At 40.4% G+C, this 24,110-nt stretch overlaps 1 protein-coding gene across 1 annotated transcript; it reads right to left on the reverse strand.

Moving 5' to 3' along the window:
- Positions 1 to 18,804: 18,804 nt before the first annotated feature.
- Positions 18,805 to 20,451, reverse strand: LOC307038388 (uncharacterized protein). The gene has a single exon (XM_079679773.1). The coding sequence runs from the start codon at positions 20,340 to 20,342 to the stop codon at positions 19,317 to 19,319; it is 1,026 nt and encodes a 341-aa protein (XP_079535899.1). The 5' UTR covers positions 20,343 to 20,451; the 3' UTR covers positions 18,805 to 19,316.
- Positions 20,452 to 24,110: the final 3,659 nt, after the last annotated feature.

Consider the following 24,110-nt stretch of genomic DNA (forward strand, 5'->3'; position numbering starts at 1 on the left):
TGACTCAGTAATAAAGGTGCAGGTACTTCAGCATAAGGCAAACAGTTTATATACAAGCCACTTTTCCAGGGCTTTTCCAGAGATAACTTTGTACATTAAATGGAAACAGATACTTTGGTCCCTGAAGAACTCCTTTGATTTATTGCCAGAAGCCTGCTTTGGTTCCTAAAATCTAATCCAAGGATTTAGTGGAGTCCTGAAGCACGACAACAAGCCCACTCAAAAGCAGTTTTCTAGTGAAACCAAGCTGTGCGGCTGAGGTCCTTCCACACTTTCCAGGCTGTGGAAAAGGTAAGAGAAAGCTTCCCTGGCCTGTTTGCTGTGAGTGTAAACCAGACATCTTTAATGACTGAGCTGAAAGACACAAACCTGTACAGGGAATCCTCATAAAAGACACTAATGATTGATGTTCACCATGCAGCACAGTCTGCTTTGAGGTAACAGCAGACATTCCAGTGCAATCTGCAGCTGCAAAATGCACCGAGGAGCTTGAATCCACAAACCACTATTCACCTAATTTGCACTGACACACCGGAGCAACACACGCAAACTCTAAGGCAAATTATGTTTTATCTGAGCTGCACCCTAAGTGTTTCTGTGTTCTTGATAGGTTACAATTTAATGTGTACAATGTATATCATTTAGTTTTTTTTTGTTTAAACTGCAAATAAACAACATACAACAGGATAAAACCATACCTGCCTCTTAAAACACATATATGAGACTAACTGGTTAACATTAAGCAAATCTCCTACCCTACTCTCACCCAATAAATCATGTATTTTGTTTAACTGAGCAGACAGGGACCCCTATTGTGCCAAACACGATATTACAGCCCCTGTCCCTGTTGGGCACATCAGCAAGTGTTTTTTTTTTTTGTCCATTTGTTTAATAATTGACTTCCAATATGTTTCAGTTTAGCAGTTGATTGTCAAAAATCGTTTTACAAACAAAAGCTTGTTTAATTAGCTTGTTTTACAATTTTTTTATAGCATCATAATATGTCGAATGGGGTCCACCCCTACTGTGTGTGTGTTTGATGTTTTTATAGGTTTGAAGATAGTATGACTCGGATGTTGATACATCAGCACGTTGTTGTGCAAATACTGAAGGTCTGCCTCATTATGTGTTCTTAGCAGGGACGGATGGAGCCCGTTAAAATGCAGGAAAAGTACGCTTTTTCTGCAGTCATTTAAACATTCTAGATACAAAAATGCAGGCCTATTATGATCTAGTAAGGACTTTAAGGTTGGACATTTGTCATTTTTGCATATGTGTTTGAGAATGTTTTTTAGGTTGAATAATTTAGATCCAGTTTATTTGTCCTTTCTGCTTATTAAACCATCCCTGAAGCGAAAATGTCCCTTTGATAAAAAAAAAAGGGGGAAAAAAAGTTTGATATTTTGACATGTCACAGTAGCAAAAGCTCAGGTTTAAATTCAGAAAAATGACTGGCTTCCATATTTCTACTTTTCATGGAATAGTGCATGGCGTTTTTACTGTCACACTCAATGGGACTAACTGTGTCGTTTATGATGGGGTTCCTCTTGCTTACAAAATCTACACAACATTCGTGCCAAGCTTCATCAGATTGTTTTCTGAAAGTTTTCTCCATGTTTGGTACACTAATGCAATTAATAGTGTTGACTGATGAACTACTGCCTTGGAGAATGTGCCTTTTTCACAGGACGCATAAAGACATGTCATTATGGGAAAGCACAGGTGTTACTGATATCATTAACGATGGCTCCAAGTGCCCCAGTCAGCCCCGACAGTGTTACTGAGAGCCTGCACCAAAAGGTAAATGGAATTCAGACATCCATAATGTAATATTTACACTTGTGCTTTTCTTACTATGACATGGCAAAATTAACTCTGTAAAAGAAAAAACAGTTAATTTGTTGCCTATATTTTAATTAATGAATAAGAGAATTATAATGTTTGTTGAAATGCATTTTACAAGTGATTATTTTAAATATAATAGTTTAGAGTTTAAAACAGTTTTATTAACGCTGATTGAACTGAACTAATGTTTGGTGAACTTTTTGGTGAATATTGTAATGCATCTTGGTTACTCACCAGTAGATGGTAGCAAAGCTTCACACAACCACAGGCTGTCTCACCTGAGTGGAGTTCTCCAACCTCATGCAACATCAAGTGACCTAAGACACAAACCATTTTAATGAATATGTTTTAGTCATTTTTTTATTACAAATACACATGTATTTGATACTGTTCTTTAGTTCCTGTTGTCTGTGCAAGCTGTTCATCCGTCTGCATACGCACAGCTGATCTTCTTGCTTGAACTGTATTCCATGAGGAATAGAATGAAGAGTTTGTGGTAATACATGGAGATAATCTTTTGTTCCAGTTTTTCACATTTCAGATAGCTGTCTGTATGGCTGTCAAAAGAGCAACAAGCAGAACCATCAAACTTCTTAGTTCATCTGTTCTCAAATGTTTTCACAGTGTAGTGCCGAGAGAAGGGAGTCAAAGGCTGTGCATCGAAGGTGCAAAGTTGGCTTTATTAAGCAGGAGAAAACCACATGTTGTTGGGTCGCAGCCCGGGAAGACAAGAGAAAGAAGAAAGGGGAGCACACACTAAAAAAGAAAAGAAAAAGCGAGTGTCCACACGAGGTCGACCGTCTGATCGAACCTCCTCTCAGGCACCAAAAAAAGCTCTTAAGGGTCGTCCTGTCCACGGTCAAAAACAGGTGGGCGAAAATGTGAGGATCCACACAAGGTCAACCAGGCCTGGTCGAACCTCCTATCCGGCACCACTAACAAGGGTTAACAGTCAGATGTTAACACATGGAAGCAGCCAGCCGTTGTTAGCCGTCGTTGTTAGCTGCTAGCCGTTAGCTGTCGTGGTTAGCTGTTAGCCGGTGTTTAACGATAAAATTGTTACTCTTAGAAACAAAATCAATGACCTCTTCCCTTTGACCAGTATAGTGTTATCAACAGCTCCCGGAAACGTAAATTCTAATAATATTACACTAGATAGTAAACTAGAATGCTTTTCAGCCATAAACCTTGAACAATTAAATTCAATGATTCTCTCTTCTAAACCATCAACGTGTATCTTAGACCCGATTCCAACTAAGCTGTTAAAAGAAGTTTTTCCATTAATTAGCACTTCTTTATTAAATATTATGAATATGTCTTTATTATCAGGCTATGTTCCAAAATCATTCAAAGTAGCAGTGATAAAACCGCTTCTTAAAAAGCACAACCTCGATCCAGAGGTTTTAGCCAACTATAGACCTATTTCTAATCTTCCGTTCCTCTCAAAAATTCTTGAGAAAGCAGTCGCAAAACAGCTGTGTGATTACTTAAGAAACTATGATTTATTTGAAGATTTTCAGTCTGGCTTTAGAACACAACATAGCACAGAGACAGCTCTGGTTAAAGTCACAAATGACATTCTAATAGCCTCTGACAAGGGACTTGTCTCTATTCTTGTCTTACTCGATCTTAGTGCTGCATTTGATACTATCGACCATGATATCCTATTGCAAAGACTAGAGCACTTAGTTGGCATACAGGGAACTGCTTTAGGCTGGTTTAGGTCTTATCTATCTGAACGCTCTCAGTTTGTACGTGTCAACGATGAATCTTCCATGCAAACCAAAGTTAGCCATGGAGTGCCACAGGGCTCAGTGCTTGGACCTATTTTGTTCACCCTATATATGCTTCCGTTAGGCAATATTATAAGGAATCATTCTGTAAACTTTCATTGTTATGCGGATGATACTCAACTATATTTATCAATCAAGCCTGATGAAATTAATCATCTAAATAAAATTCAAGACTGCCTCAAGGACTTAAAAACGTGGATGACCTTACATTTTTTGATGTTAAACACGACCAAAACTGAAGTTATTGTACTTGGCCCGAAGAATCTACGAAACAAATTATCTAAAGATATATTAACTATGGATGGCATTAATTTGGCCTCCAGTGAGACTGTAAGGAATCTTGGTGTTATATTTGATCAGGATTTATCCTTTAACGCCCACATAAAATCAATTTCAAGGACCGCCTACTTCCATCTACGTAACATTGCAAAAATCAGGCATATCTTGCCTCAAAACGATGCAGAGAAACTAGTCCATGCATTTGTTACTTCAAGGCTGGATTATTGTAACTCCTTATTATCAGGGTGTACCAAGAAGTCAGTCAAGTCGCTTCAGCTGATTCAAAATGCTGCAGCTCGTGTACTAACCAGAGTTAGGAAAAGGGACCACATTACTCCTGTTCTGGCTGCCTTACACTGGCTCCCTATAGAACACAGGATAGAATTTAAAATTCTTCTTCTCGCCTACAAAGCCCTTAATGGGCAGGCGCCATCTTACCTTAAAGAACTCATTATACCCTATTGTCCTACTAGGGCATTGCGTTCCAAGAATGCAGGGTTGTTGGTTGTTCCTAGAGTCTCTAAAAGTACAATGGGAGCCAGAGCCTTTTCTTATCAAGCTCCACTTTTGTGGAATCAGCTTCCAGTTTGTGTTCGGACGGCAGACACCCTATCCGTTTTTAAGAGTGCGCTTAAGACCTTCCTTTTTGATAAAGCTTATAGTTATGGCTGATTAGATTCAGCCCCTAGTTTTGCTGATATAGGCTTAGTTTGTCGGGGGACATCTTACTTCTTCCTTCTCTCTGTCTATACCTGTGTACTCTCATGTTCCGATTAACCCAGCTTCCCCAAATTTCTTTCTTTTTGGTGTCTATATACGCCGGGATCCGGAGTCATGGATGATCCTGCGGTCCTGTGTCATGGATTGCGAGTCCTGGATCTTGAGTCGTGGCTGCGGTCCTGGATCATAAGTCCTGGATGGATATCCTCGTGGATTCATCTTCTTATTATACACACATGCATTTCAAAACATTTGGACTACCTATGTTGCAAATGTATTATCTTTTCAATTTACACACGGCATCTATTGCACGTCTGTCCGTCCTGGGAGAGGGATCCCTCCTCTGTTGCTCTCCCTGAGGTTTCTCCCATTTTTCCCTTTAAACTGTGGGGTTTTCTCTGGAAGTTTTTCCTTGTACGATGTGAGGGTCTAAGGACAGAGGGTGTCGTATTGTCATACTGATATTCTGTACAAACTGTGAAGTCCACTGAGACAAATGTAACATTTGTGATATTGGGCTATATAAATAAACATTGATTGATTGATTGATTGATTGACGGCCGCTAGCTGTAAGCCTGTAGCCGTTAGTCGATGTCGTCGGCCTCGGAGCCTCTGCTAGGCGGCGTGCCACCACCAGGGAAGGTGCCGCTGCGTGTAGTGGCCAGCACCCCAGGGGTAGATCGCCGGGCGGCCATAAAGAAATGGTCAGCTTCTTCGGCTAAAGCGCGGGGCTCCACACTAGCCGTGTTACCGAGCGCAGCCGCATGTCCCGAAGAAACAGCTCCATGAAAAAGAAGTCGGGTTCTTCCGTAGGTCGTGTATCGTCTCCATGTGGTCGGAAGGCTTGCTGTCTCCCAGTGCCGAAACGATGTGGGAATGGCGAATCGGCCATTCCGCGGAGGGCGCACCGAGCCTCAGTCCGTGTGCAGGAGGCAGCCACCGACGTCTCCAAAAATCTCCGGCAGTTTGCGAAAAACGGCGTTTCTAGCCATGTTCGGTCTAGTCTCGGAAACTTCTGCGAGACTTATGTCAGGGTCACCAGTGCCGAGAGAAGGGAGTCAAAGACGGTGCATCGAAGGTGCAAAGTTGGCTTTATTAAGCAGGCAAAAACCCGAAAACCACATATTGTCAGGTAACAGCCCGGGAAGACAAGAGAAAGAAGAGAGCGGCGGCACACACTAAGTAGTCAACATCATATGTGTCCGTGTGGAAAAAATACCCCCAACCTGTAGTTCCATGAGTGAATTATGTAACATGAGTAAATTAGTGATCACTACAATAGCCAACATTGTTTCAGTAGGAGGTAAACTCAAATCCTTACCTCACACATACACACCTCCTATTGCTTCACATAATAACCCATCCATTCTATTGTAGAAAAATGAGGCGCTTTCACACCAAGTACTTTGCCGTAGTTAGTTCTCTAAAGAGCAGATCGCGTTCATACCGTAATAAATCCCTGGGAGGATTAGTCAAATGAGACGCTGACGTCACTTCTTCTTCTGCTATTGGTTTACTGGCAGGCTGCAAACAACTTCAAGGCGTATACTGCCACCCGAAGTTCCCGGCTGGAAGTCCCCGGAGTTGGGGACTGTCTGAACGCCGACACCTCCTCATCTCCACCGCTCCACCGCTCCCATGTTTTCTTTTGTGTTGCCATAAATTAGTCTCTCTGCGTTTGTGCGCTGGGCTAATGCTAATGCTGCTAATTCGAGGATAATAAAATGGCCGCTTCACAAAACTTTTTGGGACGTTTACGGGGCGTGGTTTGCAATCCGCCCAGCCAATCAGAAATGGGAACCTTTTTCTCCCATGAAAGTACCTGCTCTCTAGCAGGTGGTGAAAAGGTTCTCATGAACTAAGTTCTAGTCCCGGATTTTTTTGGTGTGAACGCACATTTTCGGAACTATATCGGAACTATACTGGGAAAAGTACTCTAGCACATAGCGCCTATGGATTTCGTATTTTATTCTCTGTGTCTGCTATAACATCCATGCAAACCACACAAAATTAACACAATATCTCCCCAGCCAACTGGGCTATCAGTAGTTTGGGGTAGAAGCCTTGGCACTTTGCCTCTCAGGCTTTATACACCGAACCGTCAGCCTGGCTGCCAGGACTTTTGAAGGAAATTGTGTCAGCTTTGACTTTAACTAGCTGAGACTGAATGAGGTCATTTTTAGGTATTGTGTTACATGGCTTGACTGTCCATTTTGTAACAGCTGCATGCGATGTGTGGCCGACTGCAGCCTCGGTCCAAAGCTGACCACCTATTCACTGCACAGGGCCGGTGGTTTGCTGTCAGATAGACACAGTCCAACTGGAGGAGGTATGAAGGGGGTGGGGGTTGGTGTTGGACCCCTGGGGTCTGGATGTATGTGCCAACAGCCCATGTGCACATGTGGTGCGATGAAAAATTTACTGGCATTGTTTGATCCATGAATGTGAGACTCTGGTGTGAATCACAAATAGGACTGTTAGTGAACAGACAGTCATAAAAAGATTTCCATATCTGCTCAGGGATGTTTGTTTTAACTCAGGAGGCAGGATATCTAACAATTTGAAGCTATTATTGACTATATTTGTTCGACAAAAGGAGCTGTAATTCTCAAGGCGAACAAAGCAAAATAGTCATAAAAGCCTGCTGACAGTCATTTAGGTAATGCACACATTATGACCAGTGGCAATGTTTTTGTTGCAGAAAATACTTTCCCATTGTAAAACTTTAGGCTGTTAAGCAGCCTGGAAAATGTTGCCCCATGTCAGCATAGTTAGGATGAATGAGGCAAAGGCCAGACACGGGAATGGCTGGTGGCCAGTCTTTTGTGTGTGTAAGGCTAGATACTGGATAACAAGAGGGGAGGGGGGCTAATTATTTTTAACAGCTTAACACTCCAATCAAATGAGCTTTCTGGAGATTTTTACACTCTGTTGTGGCTCACGTCACCAGGGTATATTAAACCTCTTAACAGAATGTCGCCTTTGTTCGACTGCATTTCACACTAACAAGAGGCCTGTGGGGTTTATACAGGACAATCCAGTGACACACACATGATGACACAAACGATAGAACATACAAGCAACAGATATCCTAAAAAAAAACATTTTCTTTCTTATGGCTCCAGGAGTTTTGGGTTTGTTGTACTGCGTGCGAGAAGCAAGCGACACGCTGTATTTATTCAGTGGAAAAATGTGCAGAGCTTATGAAAAAGACGTTAGCGGTCATGGGGGAATTCTTGTCAAGGTAGCTCAGAATAGATTATGGCTTTTTTTTATACTCAATTGTTTTCTTGCTGCAAAGGAACAGGCCTTTTTCAAACTAGAGCCAAACAGAGCTGTTCCTCAAAGACCGAGAACTCGCCTCAAAAACTCAAAATGATTGATTGACAATTTAAAAATGACAGTTTGTCCTTGAATTCCTTTTTGTCAAACAAGCCTATACTGTATTAAATCGTTCTTTATGTGTACAACAATCCTTCAAATATTGTAAATCTTAACAGTGTTTTCTGTACTTTGTCACTTTTTAAATATTCAAGTTTAGTTTATTGCAGATAACATTTAAAACATGAAATGAAAAATATTCTTGCTTGTTTTTAGGATATTATATCAAAGGATATCAACAGCGTACGTGCCTTTCTTCACGTAAGCTAAGAATGGCACTGTTTTTCTCGGCGAAATTTCACTACTTCTACAAAAATACCTAAAATGGTAAATAGATTGAGAAATAAAAATAGTGGAAGCAGAGAGAGCAAAGCGTGTATCAGCCTGATCTCACAGTGGTAGGTAAGGCCATTTGGAAGTGATTTATGTCCCGTTTTGCACTGATCCATAACCCTGCATTTGACGGGGTTAACTTTCATCAATCACTTCTCTGAAGGTCCCACTTTTTTCTCATCGCTTGACTAAGTAATAGGTTATGGGTTCTTGTACCCAAGGGACATGTAGTCTAGCCCTCCTTTGTCAAAGGAAGATACCATCTCCGGACAAGAGAAAAATGGGAAATTCTTAGACACTTTGGGTTGAGCGCTCTCTATAACTGGGACTCGATGAAAATAGCTCCTGTTCTGAATATAAATCATATTTTCTCCGCATGTGGGTGTGATCACATTTAACCCACAAGAAAGGCCCACTATTGTCCAGCTATTCATCTTTCAAAAGGCCCTCAAAACCTCAACAGCGTCCTTCCCCCTTCAAAACATCCCCACCCCTCTGTCTACCTGCTCTAATTAAGAGCCGGTCTAACTGCTGCTGCTGCTGCTCTGTGTTGAGCATGTCTTCCTGTCTGGAGTACTGTGTGTGTGTGTGTGTGTGTGTGTGTGTGTGTGTGTGTGTGTGTGTGTGTGTGTGTGTGTGTGTGTGTGTGTGTGTGTGTGTGTGTGTGTGTGTGTGTGTGTGTGTGTGTGTGTGTGTGTGTGTGTGTGTGTGTGTGTGTGTGTGTGTGTGTGTGTGTGTGTGTGTGTGTGTGTGTGTGTGTGTGTGTGTGTGTGCGTCTTTTGTACAAGTGTATTTATTTGATTGTGTATGTGTCCATGCTAGTCTATTAGCATGGCAAAAGGGGCACTCCAGCCAGTCTGTCTGGTGATAGTGCTACTCAAACAGACAAAACCACTTCAATAGGCCGGTACGATAGCCAATGAGAAGCTTTTATCACTCTATAGCCGCCAACAAAGCTCTCCAGTCTCCAGTTGGCATCTGAAGATGTTATAATTAAACAATAGACTAGACTTATATTCAAATGTACTTCAATACTTTAGAGTACATAATATAGCCATCCACTCAGTCCCAGTAATACTGAGCTTTGAGAGGCTTATATAGGGGAGGAATAGATGTATTTCATGAACTTGAGCAAAGGAGGAACAAAAAGGCTCCTTAACTGTATACATTAAAGCGAGATACACACCTTTTTGTTTTATATATCTATTTTATTTATATATAGGCTTTGAATGTTTTTACTCTACATGATAAAGCAGTGTATGGAGTGTGGACTGCTACTTGGAGAGGTCCCAGTTCACCTCCTGCCCTGCCGTGGTGCCCTTGAGCAAGGCACCGGACACCCCACTTCCCCCCTCACTCCCATTGCTCCCCGGGCGCTGTGCAATAGCTGCCCACTGCTCCTAGTACTAGACTCCTGGTACTAGGATGGGTTAAATGCAGAGAACACATTTCACTGTGTGTGTTGTGTGCTCTGCATGTGTGACCATTAAAGAGGGTTTCGTCCCTCCCAATTCTATTCTGTTCTATCAGTGTACATCGGACCAAGAGTACAAATCTGTGAGGCCTGCATTTTATAAGACGAATCACATCGTTGTCTTAAAAAGCTAATGATCTTCAGTAAGCTTAAAGATAAACAGAAACGTTTCTTGAAGCCAAAATCTGTCTGCTGTAAAAAATGATGCGAGGAGTAAATCAAAACGGTGGCTGCTCTGAAACGGCCAAAGTAACCAACATGCGTTCTCAACTTTCATGTCAGAAAACCACAAAGCCCCCTTCTTTGCTGCACCTTCCCTGAATTGTTTTTACAGCAACATTGAATCCAAGCCCCGTGCCTTTACCACTCGCCTTTGTTCCCATTGTGCACACGGACATCCCAAACAGATCAGAAATGTAGCGTGTCCTGTAGGACAGATTCATGAGCTTTTAACATGCCATGGTGGCAGCAGGATTTTTGTTTCAGTTTTAGCACTCCATATGGTACTGCAGCTGAACTACTTACACCACCCAGCTGCTCGTGACACATTTATTGGCACAAAATGCAGCATCAGTGTCCGCTTCGTCCAGACTGTCTGTCAGTCGCCATAAGGACAAGATTTGACTCGATTAATTGGCTGAGAGGACTTGTTAGACAGACGATTTAATGTATTCATATTAAACAGTCACGCTTGATAGAGTATCAACGCTCGCATGGATTTGTTTCAGATGTGTATTCTTTCATGGAAACGATCACTATATTCTAGTGATTAGAATAATGTGTTTGAAAATAGTTTTTTTGTTGTTTCTATTAATTTGTCCTCTCTGACAACTTCTGCTACTTACCTAACAGCTAAAAATAAATGTGGCTTGTGATAGATGACTCATACTTTGTAGCAATTATTTCTGTCCTTAGGAGACTGAATACAAAAGATTTAAAACGGCATGTGTCTCATACAATATCACTTTAATGCTTGACTTCTTCGTTGGATGTAATGTCTATTGTTTGCCATGGTAAACTTGGATTTGTGTTTTTTTTCTGGTTAATTCACTCAACTAGTTTGTCTCCATGGCAGCAATACATAACCTGCAAACACATTTTTTCCCCCCAAAACGCTTATCTATTTTGGTAATAGAGTAAGTTCAAGGAGTTTTTCCAGTATGAGGCCACAGCAAGAGGCAAAGCACCTTTTGAAAGACATTTGAAGGAACCAAGGCCACACAGGGAGGCCATTGGAGTGTTGTGCTGATGCGCTGCTAGATAGGCATGGCATAGTCAAAGCAAAACCTTGTGTTGTTGGCCCTCTCTCACACCTTTTACACTTCTCTCATCTTCTACTATTGTTGCATGGCCCGTCACTGACATGCTCTTATCCCTGCATGAATCCACATACACAATAAGGCTTAAGGGATCCTTTTCTCTGAGAGGAGATAGGCCCGTAGACCAAGACAAAGGCTTCAAACTATCCAAATTATCTCTTCTGGGTGTTCCTCAAAAGGTATTATAGCTATCTGGGTGAATCATCTTAAATGCTTTTGCCCCCAATGCAAAGCAAAAAGTCTTATTGTGCAAATTGCACATCATAGTGGGGTGTAAGTTGTAATTTTGTGTTGGCGCACGGGCACAATATATCCAAGAATGTTACAGAAAGGTTTGATCTTGTGTGAATGTTGAGTCTGTGAACACAAGATGCTTATTAAAGCAAGAGGGGGAATTTTTCTTCCATCTGATTTATATCAGGTGCAAGACCATGGATGGGTAATTTGGCTGATAGAAGCATTTTTATTACAGAGCTCCAGTTTAAGTGGAAATGATAGGTCTGCTTTACAGCGTTCATGGACTGGATTTAGCCCCTTTTGTCTACAGCTGATTCTCCTGGAATGTTTGATGAGATTCATCCTCTGAAAAGGAGCTTTTCCTTAAATTTGTAGCAATACCCAAGATGGAGACAAGCTGTGAGGTAAACCTGGGGCCAGATGTAGATGTATATTAGTCCTAAGGGCTGGAAATTATGCACATGAATGCGTACCCATGGTTCCACAATCATTGAGATTTATAAAACCGAACCAGGTGTAACCACATATTACATGTGCATATTTAATTCTATCTGGGTACGCTGCATCGGTCTCTGTAGGTACAAAGTGAAAACCGTGATGCATCTGGCCCCCTTGTTACAAACTGACAAGACAATTATCCGCCCTGTTACACATTCCTGAACCAATGCAGACATTTTTAAACACACCAACAAAATGGATATAATTGAGTACAATTAAACTAAACATGACTTTCACTGCTTTTAAAAGCTGAAGCACGAAGTCTTTGCTGCCACACCAGCAGTTCCCATTGGATGGTTTACACAATACATCACGTTACGGTAGTTTTCTGCTACCACAACTATTTTTAAAGTATTTGATGAGAGCGGGGATTTTCGGTATCATGTCTAAAAAACCTTGGTGCTGTCACATTCCTTCGCTGCTACAAATGGCAGCAGTGCTCCTGTTTTTGTCTGACAAAGGGCTGTTGTTTTCCCAGCCTTTTTCTCTTTTCGCATGCCAGCCTCTTTGGCTCAGTGCAGCTGCTGAGGCATTAGAATGAAATTATGTGAATTATCTTTTACTTATATGGTCAGAACACTGATTCTGTACACCTCTTCTTCCTGTGTGACCCCTGTGTTTCCTAGGCATATGATATGGTGAATATACCACGTTTAGATACATGCGTGTTTAGATTTCTCCTCCATGACCTCAGCAAACCCATAAACTCACTTTAAATGAGCGGTTGTTTTAGAAGTGCAGGCATTAGAAAGGACTTAGCAGCAAAACACAAATGAATCCAAAAAACCTCTCAATCCTTTCAAGGCAATCCTCAGTTATTTTTCTTCCAACGCCTTGTTGAAAACATGTGCTTTCTATAACTTTAATGATCCATGACGAAAATTATAAAATTGTTAGGCTACAGTCAGACGAAGCCTAATGTCAAGGGTTTTCATAAAATGTGCCTCTGCAGGAGTCTCTCTCACCATGTCAAAGTAGACAATGATGGATTATTGGCAAGGGTGCAAAGACCAGAGAAACTGCTTTTCAAGGGAAATCTGGTACAAAAAGAAATCTTTTATGAACAGAGTTGTCTGAGAAGTGTTAAATCTCAATGGTCTGGAAAATATTCCATCTCTATTAAAATTCACTACAGCCTGATTCCTCAGCAAGTTTGTGAAATTGACTTGGTGTGTTTCAGACAGCCACAGACTGTGCAGAGCGTATCCACAAAGTGTGAAATGACGGAGAAGAACAAATAAATAAGACTGGAGTGTTGACGGATAGTGTGAATTATATTCCTAACGGGGCATATGAAAATGAATTTACCACTGTTTAATACAAGGCTAATGTGAAAAAGCTAAATATAGGATCCACTAATTTTCCATATTGAATGACGTTTATAAGGCTATTACTTTTAACAACATGGTTTTCAAAGCTATTATATCTCTGTTTGTTTGGTTTTAGAGAGTAATTGGCCCTAATGCTTTGTCAATACACTTGGAACTGAGTGGAAGATTGTTTATTCAACAAACGTATTGCCTAGTATGCTCTAAGTTTCAGCAAAATAACTGAGGTCAGAGAGTGCTAAGTTGGCTCAAGAATGCTAATAGTTCATAATCATCTTTGTAATTTCAGACAAATCGGTTGAAAAGGCCAATGTGCTGGCTGACCTCTGATTTTCTGATTTGGTACTTTGTACTCTCCTCAGAATTGGCGGCCCGTGACAACGAGAGAACTGCATTGAAACGATCTGACATGAGTATAAATACTTTCCATGGGTAATTGACCCTTTTCCTGGACACACACACACACACTCCAAGATCAAAAGGGTATATCCTCTAGACTCCGAAAGTCACTGATTAAACACATTTCAGAGGTATTTCCCTTCCATTTGGGAGATCTGGCAAAGGTGTGTGTGTGTGTGTGTGTGTGTGTGTGTGTGTGTGTGTGTGTGTGTGTGTGTGTGTGTGTGTGTGTGTGTGTGTGTGTGTGTGTGTGTGTGTGTGTGTGTGTGTGTGTGTGTGTGTGTGTGTGTGTGTGTGTGTGTGTGTGTGTGTGTGTGTGTGTGTGTGTGTGTGTGTGTGTGTGTGTGTGTGTGTGTGTGTGTGTGTGTGTGTGGGCCAGATAAATGAAGGGCTCTATGTGCCTCTTGATATGAGAGTGCCATGCCTTTTTGCGGAGGAGTTTTGTCAGTGTCTCAGTAATATACAATGAAAATACTTATGTAAAGTACAAGTACCTCAAAATTGTACTTAATTACAGTACTTCAGTAAATGTACTTAGTTACTTACCACACATCTTAACCAAAATGTATGTAAGAGAGTAGACAAAACAACTTGATGATTTTATAATGAACACCTTTATACTTAAGAAAACACAATAAAGAAAACCAAGAAGCAATAATCAAATCTGTTGATCTGGAATTGAAGCTGCTGCTTTAGCAGACGGACCAGTCCAACAGTTCATTTAGCAGGGGGTTCTGGGGGCCATGGCTCTTGGAGGCGATGTATTTGGCGTGTTGAGCCTCTGCTTTAAGCCGGCTTTTCTCCCGCTTCTTCTCATGGTTCTGCTGGTACTTTCCAACCCAGTGTCCAACTGACAGTCTGTCGGGGTCTCTTTGACCTCAGCTGTGTTTCCTTTGGATAAAAGAAGATCAAAGTTTACTTGCATGTTAATTATAAATGTTAACACAAGGTTACGGTAGAGGAATATGAAACCCAGGCTTGTGGAGTTCTAGATAACATAACGATATTATTTAATCATGATACATGAAAAATAAATCTTTATTCTATTACAATTACATTAAAATAATAAGTGATCATATTACTGCTACATTTAAAAATAAATAAATAGAGAGATTACAAGCAGGATCACAATCTTACAGGATATTTTGAAATAAATATCGATATGATAGGTAAACGTAGTAAAATAATTGTATTTCTGGTTTATATTTAGACTACTTTAATTCATCTTTATTTTAAATAAATGTTTTGATGCAGTAGGTAGACACCTGATTTCTTAACTAAAAATACAGTCTATACTTTTGATTAATTTATTAAGCTTAAAGAGCATTTGTTTACTGTTACTACATTTTTGATCTGAAATACCTTAGTTTCTCTTTTCTAAGGTGACATTGTTACATACACTTAAGTACAAATGGTCTTATTGTAGTTTGTTTTCTCTTGTTTTTATTTGCATTGCTCTTCCTATTTAAGTTATTCAAAAGTTACAGAAAGTAATCAGGTTACATTACTTTTGTATTTTGATACTCAGATTAAGTTACTGATTACATATTTGATCGTGTAACGATTTTTAAAGTAACCCTCCCAACCCTGATGATGATACATACCATCAGACTTTGGGTTTGGCTTCGCAGGATGGAGGCGATAGTTGGAGTTATCCTTGACAGGCCTACTGTCCATTGCTTTCTCTGCAAGCCAGTTGTTGTAGACACTTTTCTTTTTCAACGCTTTCTTACTAAAGAAAACCAAGAAACAAGGTAAATAACAATAACATGAAATCTGTTAGAAAGTGGACTTGAGGCTGTTGTTTTTAGCAGAAGGACCAGTCCAACAGTCCATTCAGCAGGGTGTTCTTGGGGCCATGGCTCTTGGAGGCGATGTATTTGTCGTGTTGAGCCTCTGCTTTCAGCCGGCATTTCTCCAGCTTGATCGCATGGTTCACCGCATGGTTCCTCACCTGTTTCATCGCACATTTCACCGCATGGTTCATCGCATGGTTCCTCGTATGTTTCATCACATGGTCCATCGCATGGTTCATCGCATGGTACAGTCCAACCCAGTGTCCAACTGACAGTCTGTCCTGCATGCACAGGGTCTCTTTGACCTCAGCTGTTTTTCCAGCTGTTTTTCCTTCAAATATTAGAAGATAAAAGTGTATTGCAAAAATTTAACAAAAGGCCACAGAAGAGGAAAATCACACACAGGCTTATAGAGTTTCAGATTACATGTGACGACATAACGTTGTCAGGATAATCAGAGTAATCAGATTACTATTACATAAAAAAACATAGAGATTACAAACAGGATTACACTGTTACAAGATATTTTTGAAATAAAGCTCGATATATTATAGGTCAACTGACCAAATACAGTTTGAGATCTGTTGACACAATACATTTAATTAATGTCAAAGTTTCATTTATTTCACTGTAAGGGATTACATTTTAAAAAGTAACCCTCCCAACCCTGATGATACATACCGTCAGACTTTGGGTTTGGTTTGGCAGCAAACAGGAAATAGGTGGAGTCATCAACGACAGGCCTACTGTCCATTTCTTTCTCTGTAACCCAGTTGTTGTAGAGAGTTTTATTTTTTCTCTCAGGTGACTTCAGGTCAGGGGTCAGGCTATCTGCCTCCTCTCGCCTCTTCTCTTGCTCTTCCTTCAGTGCGATGAAATTGTGAGTTGGGGTTTTGACTCCCTTCAGCATCACCTGTTGCCACTGAAGCCTCTCTTGCTTCAACTGGTTTTCCTCCTCCTGCCTCCTCCTGTCTTTCTCCATGGCTGCTTTCCTGAGACTTTCTGTCACTTTTTGAGTCTCTTCTCTGTCCCTCTCACTTTTTGCCAAGGTCTCCAGTGCAGCTGTTTGTCTGTGCTCCATCTCCACTGCTTTGAGCTCCACATACATTTGTCTTCTGACATCCACCTTTCTCTCCTCTGGGGTCAATTTGGAAAAAGTATGGACAAGCTCCATCTCAGCAATGAGGTGTTTAGAATACATGTTGTCATTCATAATTTGAACTTGTGCTCTCTGTGTAGGTTTTCTAATGCTTTCTCTCCAGCAGGTTTGTGTGAAATGACCAGCAGAGAGAGTTCCGTTGGTATGGAGATCCAGCAGAGTTCCGTAGTCATATGTTGTGAACAGGGACGTGCACAGACATTTTGAAGGGCTATTGCTCTAAACTGGAAAAAGGGCCTCCCCCCGATAAAAAACATAAGACCTTTTGAAAATTGTAACTTGTTTTTAATGTAAAAGAAACGAAAGAATTATTACATCAACTAAATTGAACAGTAATTAACATCTCACAACAAAATAAGCTAAGGCGACTATTGCATTCGGTAACTTGTTTTTAAAAATGCAAACCAGGGACATTTTTTGTTTTGCGGTCCATATCTCATCAAAAATATCTAATGTTAGTAATTATTAAAGACAACATGGGGACAATTATGTTCTAATGTAGTTTGACCAGACCATTGTAACTGATGTGCAGTCCAGACATAAAATAGGGCCTCTAACTAATTACCTTAAATAAACTCACTAAATAATGAAACCAGTTCAATACGCATTATTCGTATTCTTATAATGAGCGCAGTAACGGTAATTACTTGTTTATTTAGTATTCCATAACTTAGTAACAGAGATTGTCAAACTAAAGCGGTAGAGACATGGCAGAAATCCTACAATGAAGCAGGACAATGAACTGTTTACCCGTGAGAGGGCAATCAAGAAAAGAGAGCGAGCGGCCCCGTTGAGGGAGTTTACAGATGAGAAGACACAGAAAGACAGAAGCTCAATAACAACAGGCTATATTTAGGTGTTTTTTTGTAAATAACCGACGGTATCAAGAGGAAGTAAAGTCCCCTGGTTTGTCCCTTATACCCTAACTCCCATGAGACAACTCAAAATCAAGTTTCCAAAATCCGACACTGAGGTGGTCTTAACGCACCGGCAGATGACTACGCTGCCGCTGACACAGTGTGTTTCCCGCAGCGAGACGCTACAATACTAATTGTGGGCTCATCATGTTGATTCGGCCACAACAGAAAAAAGAAAAACAAACTCTCGCTCTCTCCAGAGGGGAAAGTCACTGTCACGTCCCTGGTTGTGAACATTCCGAAGCAGAATTCTTCTCTAGAATTCCTAATATGCCATATAAGGTAACACTATTGAACTATGTAGCCTACTTCGGCTATTGTGTTATTCCCCCCCCCCCCCACCTCATCACCCGAATCTTCGGAGACATGTTTTGTATATCTGAGATCTATAATATATTGATGAAAAACAGTATAATAGGAGACCTTTAAGTAACGTTTTGCAGGTGAAGGGGCCAGAGTGTCACTGTCCCCATGGTAACATGGTGTCCCCATAAATATATTGATGAATATCAAATGGATCAATGACATTTAGGCTAAATATGCAGCTTAAGACGTCTTACCCTGAGAAGAAACTGTATGTTGTTGGAGATTCAGTTGACTCAATTAACATAATTCAGCTGTTTGTGTGCTGTACGTGATCATTTAGCTTGTGCATGTGAGTTGCCCTTTAGTAGGCTACATGGTGCACATTTTTAGCTGATGTGGGGAAGTGACGTGGCATGTTGCCAGCCAAGTCTCAGTGTTTCTCAAGAAAGACAAATGGCATTGTTCCAGGAGCCAATACCAGCTTTACTGCCAAATCCCTGCTGGCTGGACTGAAATTTCAGCCATGTAGAAAGCGCAGGAGAGGAGCATGGCCCGACAAAAGATGACATTGGCTTGTAAGTTTTAGGCGATGATGCTCAGGGGGATTCCATTATGTTGCTGTCACACAGCATTAGGCGAGACAGCAAACACTTTCATGTGTGGATTACCATTTACCCATTGGAGATAATAGATATTTTCCTTAGCTAATCCATTCCTCTATTGATTATTTTCCCTTTATTAATAACTTCTTGCAAGCAAGCACATTTTAATAAGTGCAAGAATGCTGACATCCAAGAAGTAGGAACAGAGGACCGTGTTTCACAGAGATAAGTTTTTCTTACAAATATAAGATCCAAATTCATTTCAATAGAAAAATATTTATACATATAGTGTGATTAATCTATATAACAGAAACTCAATGGAAAAAATATTTAAGTGTGTGCAAGTTTCAGTAGAAGTGTTAAGAAATATACCAAAATATGTCAGATAGTGAAAAGTTTAGGTCAACGCATGGTCAAATTTTTTCAGATTTTTTCCACAACGTCTGGAAATGTCTTTATTCATGACACAGAAGAACATTGGCTTTACAGTTAAGGAAGAAAAGAAGCAGATAAGACCATCAGTAACCGTAAAAAATTATAAACAATACATCAATATTGAAATTCCTCCGCAGTTTCCTGTTTCATATGTACTTGTGATCAGACAACACCTCGTTTGCACCGACTTTGAACCCCCACCACTATATCGGCTGAATTAAAAACATTAATGAGTCCAATTCCACATATATGAGCCATGATATCAATTTTGAAGTTGCAGCGAAAAAGAAGATGTTGCTGTTTCAAACTCTACTCTGCAGGTCCACAGCATATCATGATTAAGCTAATTTTCCTCAGACACACATACTTCTAAAATCTATTTACAGCATCCGTGTAAGTATACAAGTAACAAAGGCAATTTAATTTGGATTCAGTTGTACATTATGAAGGTAAAAAAATAAGCCTTTATATGTCTTAGATCCTGGGATGGCACATTCAGATGTTTGGTGACTTGGGGCCCTTCGTCCTCGGCTTCGGCACAGGGGAAGGTCTTTGTCCTTCAGCATCTGCGGACAGCTGTGCTGGCTTGTTTTCAGTCCGAGCTTCAGGTTGTGTAACATTCTCACAACAGTATTTGGGTAAAGAAGTTTGACTCACGGTTGGAGCGTCCTCAGATTGGTGCATTGTCTCATAAACTGAGCTGATGTTAGACTCTAGTTTGGGCATCCTAAGCCCCTCTTGATCCCTGCGTCTCATTTGTGTTTTGATGCGTCTCATTTGTGTTTTGATGCGTCTGTAGCGACAACATAATGTGATGATTATGACGAGCAAAAGCAGAATCAGACCTGGCCCTCCTACCAGCACTGCTAAAACAGGGATTTGGGATTTCAAACCGAACAAAGATGGCGGTGGTGGACTTTCACAGTATGGACGGACAGTGTCACTCTTCTCCTTGCTGACTTTGTTTGCCACACTACATGTAAAGCTCCGCACAACTTTCTGCTGTGCCAATGATATGCTCAGAGTTTGTTTAGTTTCGCTTAAAGTTTTATCATCCATGAAGACAGTCCATGAAAACGTCAAACCCCGGGGATTTGCTACATTGCAATTTAGAATAACAGCACTTGACTTATCACAAATGTAAGTGAGTTGAGGTTTCGCTACCTTGTCCATCACACAGAGACTGCCATGCCATGTTTTAGCCAGAGTACGATTGGGATTCACAACATCCGCTCGGTAGATCCCTGCACTTGAGAATTGTAGGTTCTTCAGGAAAAGAGATCCGGTTTTAGAGATGTCCTCTGCTTTTCCATGAGACACTCTGCTCTGCTGTCCGTGGAAAACGATCTTTGTATTATGAGTCCATCTCAGCTCATGTACCCCAAGTCCCTCAAAGGCAAACGGCAGAGTTAGATTCTGTCCAACTAAGCCATACAAATCGCAAGGGTCTTTGTTTGCTGCTGAGAGATCCATGATTCCTGAAAAAATGACGAGACCAAGAGTGGCAGCAAGACACGCCATGGTATATAAGACTAGATCAACGTATCTGTATAAAAATCAAGAAGCAGTCCTGTCCAAATGAGTGGCAGGAACTGAAATGATATGTCCTTGAATAGTAGTCGGTTTTAAGGAAGGAAGGAAACGCTATTAGTCAGGTCTGCTTTCAGTTCTCTGATGATGACAAAAACTTGGTTAAAGTCATGTGGCAACCAACGTTTTCTGCCCACATGGAAAATATATATATACACATATGTGTTCTATGTTGCAATTTACTGCAATAAGCATGACCCGATGGCAAAGCAATTGCAAGTAAAACATTGCTGAACCACCATTACCACATCATATGTTGTTTTACTTCTGTTTAGAAAAAAAGATTGCAGTTGAGTAAGATTTGCTACATTATGAAATCTATCTTATAGATATTCCGTTTCTGGTTGATTAATTTTACTTGTTTGGGTTGTGTGTTTAATGTATGTAAAATAAAGAAAAAGGAGTAAATAATAGCACTTTTACTACTGGCTCAAATAAATGCTACTTATGACTTAAAGTAGGACAAGAATAACAAAATCAAAGCAAACTGTTGAAAATCAAAGACGGACAAACTTTGCCTTGGAAAAGTTTGTCAATTGGACTAAACCCAAAGAAGCTGACGCAATCTCCTGCACCTTCGTCTGGTCACTTAACACAACATGCTTTTACTCAATATTAATGTATTTTTTTGCCTGTTCAAAATCTTGGCTTGTACAGCATTACACTTCTGAGGTGAACAATATATATTTTGTCAAGTATGAATACACAGATCATGAATATCTGTGAAGTAATACCTGGCTAGATGTTTGTCCTGCAAACAAAACGCAGACACCAAAGCACAGTGTAATATATCGAGTTAAGACACAAAGTATATTAAGTTACAGAAATAGCATGAAATGAGTTTCAAGATTTATTATTAGTCAGATATTTCCCTCCTGGCTTTTCGGTTATTCTTCTTTATTCATTAATTATGCTTTTTGCCCTTCACGGAATACAAATGAATTGTATTTGTCTAGCCTATAAATTAGTTTAGTCATGGCTGCCTTTCTTGATAAAGCATTTAAATACACACAATTATGCCAGTTTTAAATATCAGTTGAGCAAGGAGCCCGACTAAAGAGCATTTACACTGTCATTTATAATTAGAGGTGGGGCTTACCTGCCAATTTAAGATTTAATTAAACAATTTCAATAAATCTTCCCTTGAGGAAAGAGCTGTCATACATGAAGCCGCAAAACAGTCTTTCCTTTGCGAAACTATACGCTTCAGACAATCCTAGCTATTCTGAACTCAGTTGGCTTTGTGGTTTCAAAATTATAAGTCTCCAAGTGGCAAACTATCCTTTCATTTTTTATTAGGTGAATCGGAAAACTGAGTTGGCATTTTTTTATGTTATTAAATGACAAATTAGCTCTTCAAATGCACATCATAATCAAGTGAGCTTTCTGTAAATCCCCTACAGCGTTTCCAGTAAACCAAAGTCATTGTTCAGTTAACATCTAGAAATACCCGTGTCATGTTATAATTCATCTACAAACCTCCAAAGTACTATCATAACTGCGTTGGCTCGAGCTACACTAGAATGAGTTCATTTTGCACACCGCAACTATAATCTCATGCAATTAGCAGTGATTCACAATCTTTCTGTAACTCTCAGCACCTTCACAGATAAGCATAGCAAGGAAGAACACCTGTTTCTTTTAGTTTCACCGTCATTACAATTTTTCCTACCCTGAGGGAATAGATTGATGTCAAATGTTAGCTTTTCGGAGGGGGCGTATAGGCCTACTGAAAGCCGAATGCAATGAATTCCTGGTTGCAAATGTTGTAAAGATTATATCTATCCCAAATAATTGTCTGTGCCAGCTTACAAATAGGTGTGTGTGTGTGTGTGTGTGTGTGTGTGTGTGCGTGCGTGCGAACGCGCGCGCGTGTGTGCGTGTGTGTGCGTGCGCGCGCGTACGGTGTGCTTGCGTTTTATATCGTAACTGACATGAACCAACAAAGGTTTTCTTTCCAAGTCTGAACCTTCTCTATCCAATTTTGTACTGTACGTTCCCCATCTGGAAACACCATCAAAAATATTAATGCTTTGGAAAATGGAAACTTTTTTTTTATACAAGCCATACAATGATAAATCTCCCCATTAATGTTATGCCTTTGGTTCTCAATTGTCATTAAACAAACACCCTCCACGGATAAATCATTGCCAATTAAGAGGACATTTGCTCTGCAGGGGACCAACGTTCAGATTCATTGTGGCTGTGGGGACAGTTTGTGAGTAGTGGGACATTTTAGTTTTGCCTCTGTGATTCTTTGCAGTGTTTTAAATGAGACTATAATGTCTGTATGACATCCATACACCATCTATCATCTTTAACTTAATGGTATTAACATCCACATCTTATTAACCAGTTAGAAATTATATCAATGTTCATATATACCCTGTGCCTCTCGCCAAATGTAAAACACACTCATAGCAAGTGTTTCATTTTGAAAGCAATAAGATGAACAAAAGCCAAGAGAATGAAAAACATATCACTGTCCAAATACTTGCAGCCTGCACAATATTAACAATATATTCATCAGGGACACACACAGCACCACTAAAGGTAAATCAACCTCAGTCTGCCTCTTGTCAGCCTTAATGTTTTTCATATCCACAATCTAGGGAAACTGGTGTTTCCACCTCATATCTCTACAATATCTATACAATCTATCTATTTTTTATTTTCTTAGAAGAAAGATGACTTTTGTGGTTTCTTTATTTGCTCAATCTTCAGTTTTATTGTGAAACATATCAAGGTTGTTGTACTGGAAGCTTGAGCCACATCTGTGATCCGTCTGTTACAATGGAAGAAGAAATAAATCTGTTAACTTCTAGTCCTCATTTGCTATAATTCCTGTCCTTGTCTCATTGGCAAGTATTTCCTAACACTAGTCTGTTGACAGAGATTAAGAAGAGGAACTGTGCTGTGGTGAAGAAAAACTTGTGACATGAGGTCAACGCAAGAGTTTCCATGTTCAGTACTGAAATGACTCCCAAAGAGCACAGTTATTTTTAAATGACTATAATCTCTTTCGGTAAACTAAACATCACAACAAGAAGACCCTGATTTTTCATAATTATTATTATTGAGGGCACTCCCATTGTGTTTTTTATAATAAATGTTTCAATAATTGCCAAAGGTTTATGATTTATTACGAACAGAACCATTTGTGCCTGATGTCAAATTAAACCCAACCGTTTTATCATGAGTTTTTTCTCCCGTCTGTAATGTGCCCTCTTAATTGCTACAAAGAAAGGTCTGAAAGGACCGGGCATGGCTTAATTGGCCCCTGTTCCCTGTCCCTCAAGCTCTGGGCAGGGAGCCTGTCTGCCTAGCTGATGTTTAATTCAGAGGCCCAGATGGAGGCGTAACGGCCTGGCTGTGAGATCCTTGATTCACACTTTCCCCAGACGTGGCTGTGACGATGGCCCTGGGGGGATGAGAGGGTCTGGAGGGCCCCTCCTTCCCTCCATAGTCAGTATAATCGGGGACAGGGATGTCATTCTGAGCCGAGTACTTTGAAGTGGATGGACAGCTGCTCTCTATTGGCCTTTGTCACAACTAAAATGACAACGAACCAGAACTAATTGATTGCAGTGAAGTTGTGACAATTCACTTGGAGCTATTGTATAGACTGTAACTTTTGTAAACAGTTGAAATGTCATGCAAGAGCCAGAGAGGAAGGGAAGGGAGCTCCCAAGCTAACCC

This window comes from Notothenia rossii (genome assembly GCF_949606895.1).
Source record: "Notothenia rossii genome assembly, chromosome: 5".
NCBI classification, from domain to species: domain Eukaryota; kingdom Metazoa; phylum Chordata; class Actinopteri; order Perciformes; family Nototheniidae; genus Notothenia; species Notothenia rossii.

Bases quoted from the DNA above. Each gene is read 5' to 3' on its own strand.
- LOC307038388 (XM_079679773.1), bottom strand. From the start codon at position 20,342: ATGGCGTGTCTTGCTGCCACTCTTGGTCTCGTCATTTTTTCAGGAATC.